General features: G+C 36.4%; 1 protein-coding gene across 3 annotated transcripts in view; it reads left to right on the top strand.

Annotated features, from left to right (window-relative positions):
• Positions 1-18062, top strand: part of SEC24B (SEC24 homolog B, COPII coat complex component) — an 86930-nt gene that overhangs the window by 35494 nt on the left and 33374 nt on the right. For 2 of the 3 annotated variants that reach the window (XM_044912898.1, XM_044912897.1), the window contains 3 exons: positions 4468-4572; positions 14380-14460; positions 16622-16845. In XM_044912898.1, the coding sequence (XP_044768833.1) occupies positions 4468-4572; positions 14380-14460; positions 16622-16845 (410 nt within the window). The remainder of the gene's footprint in view (positions 1-4467; positions 4573-14379; positions 14461-16621; positions 16846-18062) is intronic. The other variant, XM_021684527.1, reaches the window with a different exon arrangement.

Raw genomic sequence — 18062 nt, 5'->3', positions numbered from 1 at the left:
ACACAAAAACACGTTTTTAAAGTTCAATAATAATAATAGCTAATTATATAGTATTTAGTATATTTCAGGCAACTTTCTTTTTTTTTAAGATTTTATTTATTTACTAGAGAGAGAGAGAGCATGAGAGTGGGGAGGGTCAGAGGGAGAAGCAGACTCCCCGCCAAGCAGGGAGCCCGATGCCGGGATATCCGATCCCAGGACTCCAGGATCATGACCTGAGCCGAAGGCAGACGATTAACCAACTGAGCCACCCAGGCGCCTGCAGGCAACATTTTAAGCTTTGAAATATATTAATTCGTTTAATCCTCACAACAACCATTTGAGGTAGTTACTACCCCTTTTTACAGATGATGTAAATGAAAACTAGAGAGGTCAGTAAGTTGCCCAGGGAAACATAGCTGGTAAGTGATAGAACCTAGAATTGAACCCAGAGTCCCCATCTTTATTCACAGCGTCCTGCTGCTTGTCTAGTCAGTCTTTCTTACTGTTTCTGCTTTGTTCTCATGGGACTCTTTCAAAAGCAGTGGGTTCTCTGACAGTAATAGTTTTGAGCTGTGTGTATACAGAATTATTAAATAAATTCATCATGACTCCCACCAGTCTACTTTTCAGTATTTCTGAATTAATAATATTACAGTGAGGGGCGCCTGGGTGGCTCAGTCGTTAAGTGTCTGCCTTCGGCTCAGGTCATGATCCCGGGGTCCTGGGATCAAGCCCCACATTGGGCTCCCTGCTCAGCGGAGAGCCAGCTTCTCCCTATCCCACTCCCTCTGCTTGTGTTCCCTCTCTCGCTGTGTCTCTCTGTCAAATAAATTTTTAAAAATCTTAAAAAAAAAAGAATATTCCAGTGAGCACCAACGCTATTTCTAACATATTTGGTCTTAACTGAAACATGAATGGCAAGGTAAAAGAAAGTCGATAGATATAGGGTGCCTTGATTAATCATTTAAGGAAGAAGGAAGTTTTCCCTTTAGTGCCAGAGATATTTTTATATCTCAGGGCTATGTATTATGGTAAGATTTAGGATGAGTTAAGGGTATGTGTTTTCTTTGTAAAGTGAGAGAATGGCTGTTGTTAACATAGGCATTTTCTTAGGTGGGTAAGTTTTAGAAAGAGAGTACTATGGAAAATTGATTCCCTTAAAACCATTATTTTGCAAAGACAATGAAAAGTCTTACAGTATGTGTACCTAGTTTGAAGACCAGCTTAGAAAAGATAACACTCAGAAGTTTGAACTCTTAAATTTAAAAAAAGCGAACTTCCACAAGGGATTTGTTCTCTTCAGACTAGTTTTATTTATTCCCAGTATAGCTGTATCCAGGGAACAGTGAAGATGCCTTTTATTAAGCAGCTCCAAGAATATGGTCTCCTTTTGAGTTTTGCCTGAAGGTACTTTAATATGAGAGGTAGTTTAAACCGAAGGTCCTTTTTAAAATACTGGGGCCCAGTTGATAACAAAGCTCTTCATCATGTTGGGTTCTATCTATGAAGTGTGTCTTGCTTCTTGATTTACTAGATTCACACTGAAAAGCTCTGATTAAAACAGAGTAAGTTAGGATTCAGCATTGCCACCCCATTTGGTGGTGGTGGTAGTGGGTGGGGTGGGAGGTACTCCATGTACATTTCTACAGTGGCTTTCAGGCCAAGCTCTAGAAGATGCATATTCTGCCACCTCATATATGCAATCTGAGTATCTCATACATAGGTTCTGGCTCCTAAAGAAGGTCTAAATAAAGGCACTCAGGAAGTTTGCATAACCGTTTACATACCCTAGAGTAGATGACTTGGCTTTCAACTCCTTTTTGGCTGTAACTCCCCATTTGTTGCAGTTTGTATGTAGTGTACCCAGCCTAAAGCAGGGCATTTAAATAAGGATTGATTGTTATTCTGGAGTCACCAATAAAAATGTCAGTCATATTCTTGTGCCGTTAATATTGTCAAGCTTCAAACAAAGTTTATTTGGACAAGTAAAGGAAGGCTAAATTCTGAGTATAGTAAGAGTCACAGTTGGGGAAGGGCTTAAATCTTGACACTTTTATCTTTAGCACTTCTCAAAAAGGATTGCATCTTTTTTCAGGAAAGTAAAAATTTGAGTATGCTGTGTGACATTCTGTTAATGTAGTACATTGACATCCATAGTATAACATAAAATGATATAATAATATTACTCTGTTTTATTCATAGGTTTGTTCCAGTGCGTTAAGTAGTTGCTCTTTAGATTTTTTTTTAATCATTGTGTGGCCATCTCATTTGTTTCCAATTAAGCATTGGATATTTTTCCAATAATAAGTGAATCTGTTTTTAATTAGTAAATGTGGAGAAAGAGAGGAAAATGTTTTATCATACATATAGGTTTGTGCTGTTCTTTGCCTCCTTTGATTAGTTACAGAGTCATCAGCCTGAATGTTGATTCAGTCATGAAAAGAATGGATTCTCTTCTGATTTTTTTCCTGCTTAGTGGCCCTTCTTAGCACAGTAAATGGAGTTTCTTCTTTCTCATTTCTTCTTAATGTGTACAAACACTTGTACTTTTTAAAGTGCAATGCTAATTGCATTTTGAGAAAGTACTTAATTTTAAAGAGGTTCTTAAATTGAAGAATTTGTTTACTTCTAAAATCTTTTTACAGGGGTGCCTGGATGGCTCAGTCGTTAAGCATCTGCCTTCGGCTCGGGTCATGATCCTGGGGTCCTGGGATCGAGTCCCACTATGGGCTCCTTGCTCAGCGGGGAGTCTGCTTCTCCCTCTGTCTGCCACTCCCCCTGCTTGTGCTCTCTCTCTGTCAAATAAAAAAATAAAATTTTTTTACAGTTAACTTGCATTTAATTGCAAACTGTTTAGTATATTTAACGCAAGGCCTATTAGTCAAATTTTCATTTTAAATAGGCTTTTGTTAGAGGAACATGCCACTCTGAATTTGGTCTTTCAGAGTATTAAATTGATTTCTTGTATTGCCTGAATTTATTTTAGTTCACATTGATTTTTACTTTCTCAGATGAGTTTGTGATAACTACTATTTTACCTATATATATTTTTGAAAGATTTTATTTATGAGAGAGAGAGAGAGAGCAAGCATGAGCAAGGGACGGTGGGGAGGTCAGAGGGAGGGGGAGAAGCAGGCCCCCCGCTGAGCACAGAGCCACCAGGGGGCTTGATCCTAGGACCCCCAGATCATGAGCTGAGCTGAAGTCAGACGCTTAACCAACCATGCCACCCAGGCGCCCCTATTTTATTTTATATGTAAAAGATGTCTCAGCAAAGCCAGCAGATTTTTCTGTGACTTATTTGGTCCTAGTGAGAAGATCAAAGCTTCACTCATCGACAGTTTAACCTTTGCTCTCTTCTGAGCTCAAATTTTTCTCTTTAATAGTGTTTTTCCTATGATAGACATGAGTTATGTTTATTAACATAACATGCTAATTTTAAAAGGTCACCTGAAAGAAAGCATCAGAGGACTACCATGTGATTTTGGTGAGGCAGGGCTTTATTGTGCTTCCGATATTGTGAAATGTCCTTACAAATCCACACTGTGTTTCTGTGTTTTTTCTTTTATCTTTTTTTTCAAGTTGAATTATAAGATTTTCTTTATAAGGATATTTATTCATTTTTATATTCTTATTTTTAATTGGGATTATCTTTCTTCATAAGATTTTGTGAATGTTAATTTTTAGCCTAATTTTACCAGAATTATTAAATAATAAAAATACCCAATCACTTTTTTTTTTTGAAGAAGTGTTACATAGTACAGCTGTACCTTTTCCACACAATCTTCCTTCTCGTTGTGTCTTACACAGAAGACCAGTCTCATCCACCTGCTTCAGACTGACGTGTATGCAATAGGCTGGGATGATTGGCCATCTCAGAAAATTCACTGTTTTGTAATTGTCACACTTGTAGGACCACAGTTAATAAGCTCTTTTTTTGGGGGGGGGGGGCGTCTGTGAGCAGAGAACTATTCTGAATACAGTTCTTTTCTTTAACTGTCATTCTTTTTCCGTTATGAGAACTGAGTTACCATCAAAGTGGCATTAGCAGAAGGAAGGTATCAAGTATTTGATGTTTGTTGAATGTGGTATAAATTCATTTCAGTAGAAACGATCACTGCTCAGCAAGAATGCATAGTCCCAAAGGAAGTATACCACAAGGGCCCTAAGGTCAAAGAAGGTAAACATGTATAGAGCTCAGTAAAATTTTCACAGTATCATTGCAGTTTCCTGAATATTATCAGTGTAATACGTGGTACTTTTTCACACTTAAACCAGTTCATGTAAAAGCTGCTTTTACTAAACTGCTTTGCAGAAATTTTCTAACGGTTCCAGTTTTGATAATAAATTTGCTAACATTAAAATGCATGCTGGGATGTTCTTTAGAATGTCAGAGTTCTTTCTCACTTTTAATGCAATGTCAGAATTTTATTTCTCATCTTTCCTGTTGGTTTGACTCTTGTGTTTGTGCTTTCCACTTTACAGGCATGCAGTATGGTGACTATGTTAATAATCAAGCTAGCTCCGCACCAACTCCCTTGTCATCAACTTCCGATGATGAGGAAGAGGAGGAGGAGGATGAGGAAGCAGGTCTGCTTTAGCTTTACGCCAGTTCTTGATCTTTTCCTACTCAAGTTTTCTTTTTATGTCCACAGTCTGTTAGCCTTTAAAAAAAAAAAAGTGTCTGCAGATTTAGCTCCATGAACTTGCTTGGTTTGGGTTATAGAAGGTTGGGTCGCTTGAAATGAGGTGTTTTGCTTGTTTGTTTTATTTTTCCTCCTTTGGACATCTTTTACCATTTTGTAAGTAACAACACATCTTTCATGATGGTAGAGTGCTTTCTTCTTTCAGAAATGCATTTCCTCTCATGTCACATATCAAAGAATGAGCCCTAACTGAAGCTTTTGGCCTATGATTGCTTTAGCACCCTTTTAGGCATAATGTTTTATTTTCTGCTCTGCATGCCACTTTAATCAAAATAAACCATATGGATTTTATAATAGTGAAAGAGAAATTGACAATGTTTCTTTTAGGTCCTTTTTGGCCCTTGTCATATATTTAAAAGGCCCAAAATTTGTAGTTATTATCCTGCTTGAAGTAGTAGTTCACATATTGCTAGTGAAGAAGTTGTGTATATGATTATATGTTGAAGCCTGTTTAATATCTTTTTCTGGCTTTGCTGGGTAGAACACTAAGTAGTTCAGTTCCTTCATTAATTTTAATAGTTTAAGACAACAATAAGTGCTGACCTTTCAAGTTATATATGACCATGATTCTCCTTTGGTCATCTTTATTACTGAGTAGAAGGATTTGCTCTATAAACAATATGTTTAAACACAAGTTTGTTTCTTACGCATTTTTGAAATACTCAAATCCTTGTGCACAATTAGAGGAGGGGTAAAAATAGAGGGTTATAGATGGGGAGTAATTTTTTTTCTTTAAGTATGTAGATACCCATCTATCTTTCTGGATTTTTTTGTAATTTTTAAATTTTATATAATTTCAGTCTTACAGAAAACTTGTAAGAAGAGTAAAAGAAACTCGCATGTACACTTATATAAACCATTTTTGCCCCACTTGCTTTATTATTATACATTTTTTTCCTGCATCATTTGAAAGTAGGTTGAAGTTATCATGTACTTTTACCCCTCTGTACTTTAGTATGTATCTCCTCATTATAAGAACAATGTCAGGCGCCTGGGTGGCTCAGTTGGTTAAGCGACTGCCTTCGGCTCAGGTCATGATCCCAGGGTCCTGGGATCGAGTCCCACATCAGGCTCCCCCTGCTCTGCAGGGAGCCTGCTTCTCCCTCTGCCTCTGCCTGCCACTCCCCCTGCTTGTGTTCTCTCTCTCTCTCTGTCTAATAAATAAATAAAAATCTTTAAAAAAAAAAAAAGAAGAACAATGTCTTACGTAACACAAATGCAATACAGTATTCAGGATATTAAACACTGATGTAATAATATCTGCTACACAGTCCATAGTTAGATCTCAACAGTTGTCTCAGTAAGATCTTTTATAGCTGTTTTCATGGCCCAGGATCCAATTCAAGGTCATCCATTGAATTTTGTTCCATTTCTATTTAGACTCCTTCCATCTGAGACAATCCTTTAACCTTTCTTTCTTTTTCTTGACTTTGACATTTTTAAAGAATACAGGCAAGTTGTTTTTTAGAATGTACCTCAGTCTGGGTTTATTTGATCTGTCCTTGTAATTAGATTCAAATCATGTGTTTTTGGCAGGATTACCACTGAAGTAATATCGTGTTCTTAGTGCATCCTGTCCAAGGCACATGATGTTGATTTGTTCCCATATTGATGATGTTAACTTTGAGCACTTGATTAAAATGGTGTCTGCCAAGTTTCTCCACTGTAAAGTTACCACTTTTTCCCATTGAAATTAATAAGTAATTTGTGGGGAGATTTTTTGATACCATGTAAATGTCCTGTTCTTAATTAAACTGTCACTCAGTTTTAGCATTTATTAATGATTTTCTAATTCCAACATTCCTTCTATATTTATGGGTCAAGGTTTCAGTGTAAAGGAGAGCTTTTTCTTCTCCCTTGTTGACTTCCTTGGGTTCATATTGACTCATGGATTCTTATTCATTCAGTAATCCATTACAGTCATTGGTTATTTTTTTTTCAAAAAAATTTTTTTTTTTTAAAGATTTTATTTATTTATTTGAGACAGAGAGAATGAGAGACAGAGAGCATGAGAGGGAAGAGGGTCAGAGGGAGAAGCAGACTCCCTGCCGAGCAGGGAGCCCGATGCGGGACTCGATCCCGGGACTCCAGGATCATGACCTGAGCCGAAGGCAGTCGCTTAACCAACTGAGCCACCCAGGCGCCCTCATTAGTTATTTTGATAGCAGCTTGTCCTAGACGTGGTCAGTGACAGCTTCTTCAAACTGTCTTTTGAACATGTTCCCATGAATCTTTAAGCACATTGAGGTCTCGGTAAGATATTCCTAGCTCATCTTATACTGCTGCAACGATGTACTGAGCCATTTCTCCAAGGCGTCCTTTTTCCTTTAGTGAAGAAGGGTATTTTAGAAACTAAGATCTGATTGTAGTGTGTGGTTATTGCTACTAATGGGTTGTTGTTCTCAGGCCTTGTAGTAGTAGTATTATTTGAGCACTTACTGTGTGCCAGTTGCAGCACTAAAGAGCTAATGGATTTTTATGTCAGTTTTTCTAGATTCAAATCCTGACTTTGACACTTACTAGCTTTGTGACAAGTTTCTTAAACTCATTGAGTCTCAGTTTACTCATCTGTAAAATGGGACTAGTAATAGTAACAATTACATATGGTTATTTTGAGGATTGAAGGTATTCTTTGTAAAGAGCTTAGAACGGTGTCTGGCAAATGAAAAAGATTAACAGTCATTGACATTGAGATTATGTTCTTAACTGCAATTTTTTCTTCTCAACAATCCTGTAAACCAGAGATAATTGGCTCCATTTTACAGAGTTGACTGTGATCTGAACAAGCTGAGTACCATTTGTCTCTGGTCTCACAACTACTAAGTAGCAGAGTGGAGATTGAAACCGATGTCTCTCTTGTCTGCACAAAGGTGTGAAAAAAGGAGTCTCTATCTCCTAGTGAGAACACAAAGCACTGGAGTAGGAGGGAACTAAAGGGCATGTGGCAGTAATCACTACTGTATTACTCACATATTGTCTTCCTCCTGCCTTTTTTTATTATGCAGCAAAATAGTAAGACTATATCATGGACATTTTTACTAGAATCCTCTGTTCTCAATTCATGGTTTGTTAAAAAAAAAAATCATATATTTATTGATTGCAAATTAAAGACATGTTCTGAATGGGAAAAAAAATGTAGCTTTTAAATGAATTTTATTTTATTTTTTTAAACCCTGCTCCATTACAGTAATTTTTTCATGTGTAAAGAGGTAAAAGAAAGTGGCTTAAATTGTTGTAGGGACTACATACAAGTATTTATATAAAGTAGAGATTTAGAGTGCTCTACTTTTTAAGCATTTCCCTGTATTCATGGGACTTTTGTGTGTTTAGTTTATATGGAATTGTTCTCCACTTTTGAAAAAATAATGAGATATTAATGAGCAGGTTCAGAAATCATTAATATTCCTCTTTATAATTATGGTATAGATTTGGTACTAGGGACAGTCTTACATTTTGTTAGAAGCTACTAAAAGTTCAGAATTGTTGGAGAACAAACCTTTAAAGGAAGCTTGAGCAAGTAGCAAGCTATCAGGTTCCCATATGATTGTGTCTTAAATCCTTCTCTTTAAGTTTATTCAGTCATGGGTATTCACTCCTTCAGTTGTTAGTGCTTGAGTGGACCATCAGTTTTAGACAAATACTTGAAAGTGGAAGTGAAAGGAAATAAGCAGTGAAATAAAAATTGAGAAGTGAAATGATGTGAAAGGGGGGAAAGAACACAAAGACTAATTCAGATTTTAGACTTTATCAGCCCTGTTCCTGGAAAACACTGTCAGGTCATGTTCTGTTACCTGCTATACAGACTCTCAAGCACCTTTCCTCTAGGGAATTTTCAGGTTGGGAAGAGGTGAGGGGACAACGGGTAGCTTTCTCACACGGCTCTGGGAATGTGACAGCTTGGTGCTGTATTTTGTAAGTGCTAGTGGAATAAAACTTTTGATTTTTCATAAGGAGTTTTAAGGTCATAGTCAGTTTTTGTTTGACTTTCACACAAGCTAATAGTAATTAATCAGTTCCAGGTACTACGTCAGAGATAATGATATGTTTATGGTTTGCCTTGGGTATTTTAACAGGTAGTGTTGTATTTTGACACAGAACAAGTTAAGTCGACTCCTGTAGATAACAAGACAATATTGGCCTGCTTAGGTCTAACTTCCAAAGAGAATTCTTTTTTTTTTTTTTTAATTCAAGTATATAATACAGTATTATTAACTATAATACTATGCTATATATTAGATTTCTCAGACTTATTCATCTTATTCACTCTTTGACCAATATCTCCCCTTTTCCCCTACCCCTCCAAAGAGAATCCTTAGGATTCAAATCTTTCCCTTTAATTAATGTAATATTTTATTATTTTAACAGGTAAATGTCTTTCAGCTGAATTCAATAGATATGTAATATATTTTTAAAATTCTATAAATTGAACACATGTCCTGGGTCTCTGAAGGATATAAAAGGATATTCATGCCACAAGAAAAGTATTTGAGGGTTTTCAGTGTTCATCTACATTAAAAAGAAAATATGGTACCTGTTACCTGATATTTAGTTTATAAACATGCCATACATATGTATATGTGATTGCTATAGCTGGAAAGTCCCAACTTTCCGTATAGTGAGAAGGGGCAGAGTATTAGGGCTACAGTGGAAGGAGATTTGGTACCAGCATCTAGAGTTAGAATTCAAAAGGTACTTTCAAATAGAAATAGTATTCAAGTAGTAATTAGATGTCTAGGCTAGCCTCAAATCTAATTAACTGAAATACTAAACATTTGAAAATGCTCTCCTTTTTTTTTCTCCAGCCATGGCAAATGTATAGTATTTAATCGGTAATATAGATTATGTGTTTTATAAGTGCCTGCAAAGTGGACCTATCTAAGGTTTAAGAATGAGGGCAAGTCCCTAAGCTATTCATTTGACTAAAGCCAGCTTATACACAGAAAGCAGTATTTTGCTTGGTGTCATGCTTCCAGAGATTAATACAGTAGCATAGCCTCCTCCATATACTCATAATATGATAGGGAAGCATATATGATTACAATATATCTTGATAAGTGCATTAATTAAGGTGTGAGAAAATGTCCTGACGTAGGAAAGGAAATGATTTTCCATGGGTATATCAGAAAGGTTTTATGGAGGATTTGAAATTTGAAGGATGAGTAGGAATTTGCCATGTGGAAGAACAGAATCTAGGCTAGTGAACCAATATCTGTGGAGCATAAATGCAAGAAAAGATGGTATGTTGGGTGCAGAATTAGAAGATCAGTGTGATTGCATCATAAGGTAAAAGAGAGAAAATGGTGTGGGAATAGGAGAGAAATAGAGGTGAGGAGGGCAATTGGATCCCACATTTTGAAGTTCCTTATGATACCACAAAGGTATTTAGACTTTATTCTGTAAGATGGTAGGGGAATCGTGAAGTTTTTTTTAGACTTGTTCAAAATATTAACTTGTATAATGTACTTCTTAAAAAAATACCACTTTGACTTGTGTTGGCAGTGATGTCGTGACCTAATTAGAATTAAACAATAAGTTTTAGCAGAGCTTGAGATGTTTAGTTCAGTGGTTCATCAGGATTTAAAACTTTTATCATGGTTTTGCTATTTTAACAAGTTGAAAATAGAGATTTGCTTTGGTGCTTTTCTTCCTAAAGTGAATTTTAAAGTAAGCTAGCAGGTTTCAAATTATTTAATAAAACAATATATTTTTTTAATTTATTCATTTGAGAGAGAGAGTTGGGGGGGGGGGAGCGGCAGAGGAAGAGGGAGAGAGAGAGAATCTCCAGCAGACTCTCTACTGAGCGTGGAGCCTGACGTAGGGTTTGATCCCAGTACCCTGAGATTATGATCTGAGCTGAAATCAAGAGTCAAATGCTCACCCTACTGAGCCACCCAGGCACCTGAAAACAGAATATTTCTACAAAATACTTTAAATATTTAAAATAATTTGGCATGTGTAAGCAGTCTTACCTTTATTTTTTTTTCAAGAATAATTATTTATTGATATTTACATTTAAAAGTTTTTCTTGGGTGCCTGCGTGGCTCAGTCAGTTCAGCGTCTGCCTTCATCTCAGGTCAGGATCCCAGGGTCCTGGGATCGAGTCCCATATCAGGCTCCCTGCTCAGTGGAGAGCCTGTTTCTCCCTCTTCCTCAGCTGCTCTCCCTGCTTGTACACTCTCTCTCTGTATCTATCAAATAAATAAATAAAATCTTTTTTTTTTAAGATTTTATTTATTTACTTGACAGAGAGAGCCGAGAGCAGAAACACAAGATTCAGAGAGAATGCTATGTATTTTTTTTTCCTTTTCTTTTTATTATGTTATGTTAATGCTGTGTATTTTTTTAAATAATAGCTTTATTGAAATACTGTAAAATTTACTCATTTAAATTGTACTATTTGGCGGTTTTTAGCATATTAACAAAGTTCTGCAACAATCACTGTAATACGAGAACTTTTATCACCCCAGGGAGAAACTTCATACCTTTTAGCAGTCACTTCCTGTTCTTACCCTCCTCCACACATACATACACACAGCTCTAGGCAACCACTAATCTACTTTTTGCCTCTAGATTTGTCTAAGCATTTCATATTAATAGGTCATATAATATGTGGCTTTTTTTGTGACTGGCTTCTTTCTCTTCTCATAATGTTTTCAAGGTTCATCCACGTTGTGGCATATATCAATGCTTCGTTCCTTTTGGGCGCCTGGGTGGCTCAGTTGGTTAAGTGACTGCCTTCAGCTCAGGTCATGATCCTGGAGTCCCGGGATCGACTCCCACATCGGGCTCCCTGTTCGGCGGGCGGTGGGGAGTCTGCTTCTCCCTCTGACCCTCCCCCCTTTCATGCTCTCTCTCTCTCTCTTTCAATGTCTCTCTCTCAAATAAATAAATAAAATCTATAAAAAAATACTTCGTTCCTTTTTATTGCTGAATAATACTCAGTTGTGTAGATATATCACATTTTATTTATCCATTCATAAGTTGATGGACATTTGGGTTGTTTCCACTCTTGGCCCTATGAGTAATGCTGCTGTTAACATTCACGTACAGCTCTTTGTGGAGGTGTGTGTTTTCATTTCTTTTGAGCGAATTGCCAGGTCAGTAGATAACTCTGTTTAACCTTTTGAGAAACCGCTAGAACGTCTTCCAACATGACTGCACCCTTTTACAGTCTCATGAAGTGTCCAACTTCTCTGTATTCTTGCTAAAACTTGGTATTATCGGTCTTTTCAGTTACAACCACCCTGGTGGATGTGAAGTGGCATCTCATTGTGGTTGTGATTCTCATTTCCTTAGTGGCTAATGATGTTGAGCATCATTTCATGTATTTATTGGCTATTTGTTTATCTTCTTTGGAGAAGTGTCTGTTTAAGTCCTTTACCCATTTTTAATTTGGTTATTTGTCTTTTTATGGTTGAGTTATAAGAATTCTTTTTATATTCTGCATACTGGACCCTTATCAGATGTATAATTTGCAAATATATTCTCCCATGCCTTTTCTTTCTTGATGGTATTGTTTGGAGCATAAAAGCTTTTAATTTTCATAAGATCCAGTGTACTCTTCTTGTTGCTTGTGCCTTTGATGTCATATTTAAGAATCCTTTGCCAGTCCACGGTCACAAAGATTTACTCCTATATTCTCAGATTTTCGGTGCTTACATTTAGGTCTGTGACCCATTTTGAGTTAATTTTATTATAGGGTGTAAGGAAGGGGTCTAACTTTATTCTACCTCACGTGGCTGTCTTGTTGAAAAGAATATTCTTTCCCCATTCTTGTTGCCTTAACATACGGTTTTGAGGTGAAATTCCCGTAACATGAAATTAACCATTTTAAAGTGTATAATTCAGTGTCATCTAATAGTACAACCACCACCTCTGTCTGGTTCTGTCATTTTGGTGGTTGTGCAGTCATCACTTCTATCTAGTTCTAACTTTGAGAAAGTACTGAACTAGGTAGAACTGAACATTTTCACCATCCCAAAAGGAAACTCTTAATTTTCATTAACTTACCATTTTCTCCTCCTCTCAGTCCCCAGCAACCACCAATCTACTTTTTATCTCTGTAGACTTAACCCCATTCCGGGTATTTCATATAAATAGAATCATAATTGTGACCTTTTGTGTCTGGCTTCTTTTGTTTAGCATGTTTTCAAGGATCATTCACATTGCAGCATGTATCAGTACTCCATTCCTGTGGATAGCTGAATAATACCCCATTTTATAGATAGGCCATATTTTGTTTATCCATTCATCTGTTTATGAATATTTAAGTTTTGTTATATTTTGGGGGGGAGACTTACTAAACAAAGATTTTATTTTAATAATTGAAGTACAGTTAATATACAGTGTTAGATTCAGGTGTGCAGCATAGTGATTTGACAATTCTATACAATACTCAGTGCTCACCACACTAAGTGTAGTCACCATGGGTTACCATATGGTGTTATTAGAATATTATCAACTATATTCCCTGTGCCGTACTTTCATCTCCATGACTGATTTATTTGATAACTGGGAGTTTGTACCTCTTATTCCCTTTCACCTGTTTTACCCATCCCCCTACCCGCCTCCCCTCTGGCAACCACCAGTTTGTTCTCTATAGTTAAGAGTCTGTTTTGTTGTTTATTTGTTCATTTGTTTTGTTTTTTAGATTCTACATATAAGTGAAATCATACGGTATTTATCTTTCTCTGACTTATTTTGCCTAGCATTATACCCTCTAGATCCATCTGTGTTGTAGCACATGGCAAGATGCCATTCTTTTTTATGGCTGAGTAATATTCCTCTCTCTCTCTCTCTCTCTCTCTCTCTCTCTCTGTGTGTGTGTGTGCGTGTGTGTGTGTGTGTGTGTGTGTGACATCTTTACCCATTCATCTATCAGTAGACATTTGGGTTGCTTCTATACCTTGGCTATTATAAATAATTCTGCAGTGAACATAGGGGTGCATATATCTTTTCAAATTAGTGTTTTGGTTTTGGCGGGTAAATACCCAATAGTGGAATTACTGGATTGTATGGTGGGTTTTTTTTTGGTTTTTTGTTTTTATTTTTTGAGGAACCTCCATACTGTTTTCCATTGTGGCTGCACCAGTTTACATTCCCACCAACAGTGTATGAGGGTTACCTTTTCTTACATCCTGACCAAAGCTTTTGTTTCTTGTCTTTTTGATACTAGCTACCCATTCTGACTGAGGCATAGAAATGCTGAGTAGCAGGCTAGGTAGCAGCCCAAGCCAGAGACTCCTCTTTTAAGAAGGTTTCATACAGCTGTGCTGCCTTACAAAAGTCACTAAAATTTCACTATCTTAAAATATCCTAGTACTGATAAAATGTATTTAATAGCTTGAGATTTGGTAGATGCAATCTTGGAGGTGTTAATCTGGTAACATTTCCATCAGTCTAACATATTTGTGTGTTCTACTACTTTTAAAAGTTTGATACCTGTTCTTCTCTAAGACACCTTCACATGCATTTGATTAAATTGTGTTCCACTTGTCAGCTCCATATTCTCCCCACTCTTATTAACGGAAATTTATATATGGTTTTTAAAGGTCGTTAAACATCAGTCACTTTGAGTTTAGAGTCAAGAATTTTCCTAGTTCAGCAAAACATATTTTTCCAAATTGCCAGAGGCTGCTCTATGATACACTGTCATTTTAAACTTAGTGCATATTTCCGTTTTTCCTTTTAGGTGTTGACAGCTCTTCTACCACGAGCAGTGCTTCTCCAGTGCCCAACAGTTACGATGCCTTGGAAGGAGGCAGCTACCCAGGTAATTCCTTTTGTGCTTATTTGATGCTTACTTGAAAAATTACTGACCATCAGTTTTTTCCAAACATCAACATATACATAATTAGCAGGCTGTATTTTTAACAGAAAAAAGGACATTTTCTGGTATTTCTCAGCCTTAAATTAATAGTTTTAATTGTCATATAACAACTACAAATGTAATTTCTGAGAGGCCTAAGGAAATTTATTATTTTATTTTTGTTATCATGCTCTTTATCTTTTTCCTCTTTCTAAAAGACTTTTAATACTAAATAATTCTCCTCTTTCCCTTCTTTCTTATGCTGGTAATTTCTTAAGTAAACTTTATATTTCTGTTCTCATGCTTAGGTCTTTGAATTCCTTCCAGCTAGCCTCTGAATATAAATAGTCTTTGACTCTTTACTCCCCCTATGGCTCCTGGCTGCCTCACCAGGTAAATAGACTAACCAACTTGGGGGTAGATCTTGGAGGCATTACTTTTAACCTTATCTGGAAATAACTTTGGTCATTATATAGGAATAGGAGTGGTGGATTAGAAAAAAATACAAACTTAAGTTTTAGAATTCGTAGTCATTTCATTATAATATCTTAAACTGTGATCTTCCTTTTTAGTCTGTCTCTTATCACAGATAACCTGACAGCCACATCTGACTGCTCTCTTTCTCACTTTTTCTAGGGATTCGAAACTTTAGGACTAACAGAACAAGTAATTTTGCCCTTCTCTTTATTTCTTACCACTTTGGTAATAATCCAGGATGGAGCTTAATTGAAGTTGGCGTATGCTGGACTTAACATACTATCTTGCTATCACTATCCTACGAATCAGTAGAAAACTTTCATCTTCTCAGCTTAGTAGAGTTCCCTTTTAATATTTCAAGAATACTTCAATAAGCTACTCACTCTTTTGTGGTTAAGGATTTTTTTCCTAGGGATGTGTGTTTGCATAAGAAATTGTGGACCATTCCAAAAGCAATCACCATTATCAAAATATTCTAGAATTCATAGACTAAAAGGTGAATACTACATGTGGAATCAGTATATTATGAACCTGAAACTAATATAACACTGTATGTTAACTATACTGGAATTAAAAAAAAATTTTTTTTAACTAAATTTTTTTAAAAAGATGTATTTACTATAACTGTATAGTATTTCGTGAGCTTCAAATTAACCTAACAAAAACAAAAAGAAAATTAACCTGAAGTGAAATGTTGAATGTGGTAGTCAAAAGATCATGGCTTTGGAGTTCAACCTTGCTTTGTCTGTCCATATTCATTTCATCAACAAATTGTAATCTTATTATGAACTGTGCTGACATTGAGTGACCTTGGACAAGTTTTCTAGCTATTTATAACTATATCAAAATTACTGCTATCTATAGCAGTAAGATTAAATGAATTGAAAATACTATGTGTCAGGTGCTAGGACAGAACTTAGGACTATAGAAATGTATGTATGGTATATCATCCCTTTCCTAAGGAAAGGGAGAAGTTTTAGACCTCCACGTTTGACTCCAGCTATCTATATCTTGTGCTGATGGCTATTATCATGTTAAGAGACCTTTCTACTTACATTCCCATCACTGTAAGGAAGGATAAGCAGGGTGTGACACTACATTGAACCTCTTGTCCTATTAAGAAATCTGGGAGGTTACCAGAAAGCCAGTAAGCCAGCTCTTGCCTAATAAGCACAAGATGATAGACAGAAGAATGTCTGGGAACATATGTTCAAAAGCAAGAGCCAATAGATACTGTCTGTAGAAACTAATGATTGTTGAAGAATCTTTAAAAAATACATTTTATTGGGGCACCTGGGTGGCTCTGTCAGTTAAGCATCTGCCTTCGGCTCAGGTCGTGATCCCAGGGTCCTGGGATCGAGCCCTACATCGGGCTCCCTGCTCTGCGGGAAGCTTGCTTCTCCCTCTCGCACTCCCCCTGCTTGTGTTCCCTCTCTCGCTATGTCTCTATCTGTCAAATAAATAAAATCTTTAAAAAAAAAAAAAAAATGTTAGATCAAGTTTTTCTCTCTACTTCTGTGGATGTTTGCAATTTCTCATAATAAAAAGTTTAAAAAAGGAAAATGCCAAAGATTATGGCTTGCCCAGGAGCCAAGTCTTTATAGAGTCTTGATTTTCAGCGTTAACACCATGTTTTTCCCTTTGTTAGATATGCTTTCCTCATCAGCAAGCAGTCCTGCTCCTGATCCCGCTCCTGAACCTGACCCTGCTCCGGCTCCAGCTCCTTCTGCTCCTCAGCCTTCAAAAATGGCTAGGCCATTTGGGTATGGTTATCCAGCTCTTCAGCCTGGTTATCAGAATGCTACAGCACCACTTAACTCTACAGTACCGCCCAGTAGCCCAGGGTATTCTGGATTCCAGCCGTATGCTCAAGTATGTATAAAGACATTGCAGTTCTAAAATGGTGAAACTCTTATCAGTTCTCACAAATCCCTGGTGATTCAAATGGATTATAGGTGCAAATACACATAAGCTTAGATCAAACATACATACATTTTGGTTCCAGTTTTTATGTGTGTGTATGTGTGTGTATACATAGAGATAAAAGGAAATATAAATAACAAATCTTTAAAGAGGTTAAATCTGGATCAAGAATTAGCTGTGATTTTTCTGTCCTTTGTTGTACTTTTATTTTTTAGAGTCTTGCAGGTATTAATTTTATAATCAGGAAATTAAATGTTAAGTTTTTTAAAAGTCTGTATTACTAAGCTGGCTTTTTCCTCAAAAAAAAAAAAAATGACATGTTATAAATGTGGTTTGGGATTTTGGTTCCAACTCTTAGATCGAAGAAGTCTTCAGGATATGACATATAACTGAAATTGGTAACAGTCTCCACAAACATAAATGCTAATCAATAGTTATGTTTATTAGTAACTATTGCTGTGACCCATTCTGATATGACCTTTTTTTGGAGTCACCTTTTAAATGCCTAATAATACAGAATAGTAAGTATCTTACATTTATTTTTATTAGGAATATAAAATATAAGGAAACAATTGAAATGGGAAAGCATTTCTACTTAAAATGAAAAACTGTTCTTCGTAGACTAACCTTATAGAAATTTCATCTTACAGTACACTAATGAAGATTAGAGGGACACAGGAAAATCATGTGTCTGGAATTTAATCTTAGAATTAAGGCACAGAAGGAAGAAGGAAACTGGGAGAGGTGCTGGAGAAATATGATTGGTTAGAACAGATTTTTCTGCCTTCCATTTTGTTAGTTTCTTTATGACTTTATTGGGTCCAGATGAAACAGTTTTTTAAGTCATTATTTTCTGACTCTTGTGCTTTAGGGAAATTGCTTTTGGGGGTCATAATATATAATGTATTCCTACATTTTAATGAGAAGAAAACCAAGTTCAAAGAAAGGATCTGGTTCTTGGAGGAAGTTTTGGGCAAGGAAGAAATTGTAGTGGTATTCCACAAGGAACAGAGGAAAAGGTTCTTGGACCAGATCTGGCCTGCTGCCCATTTCTGCAAATAAACTTTTATTGGAATAGAGCCTCGCGTGTTCTTTTATATATTATCTGTGACAACTTTTGTAGCACGGTGGTAGAATTGAGTAGCTACAGAAGAGATGTGTGGCTC

This window comes from Neomonachus schauinslandi, chromosome 2 (genome assembly GCF_002201575.2).
Source record: "Neomonachus schauinslandi chromosome 2, ASM220157v2, whole genome shotgun sequence".
In the NCBI taxonomy this organism is placed as follows: domain Eukaryota; kingdom Metazoa; phylum Chordata; class Mammalia; order Carnivora; family Phocidae; genus Neomonachus; species Neomonachus schauinslandi.
The sequence above is the reverse complement of the archived record's forward strand: the minus strand, read 5'-3'. Positions and strand labels throughout refer to the sequence as shown.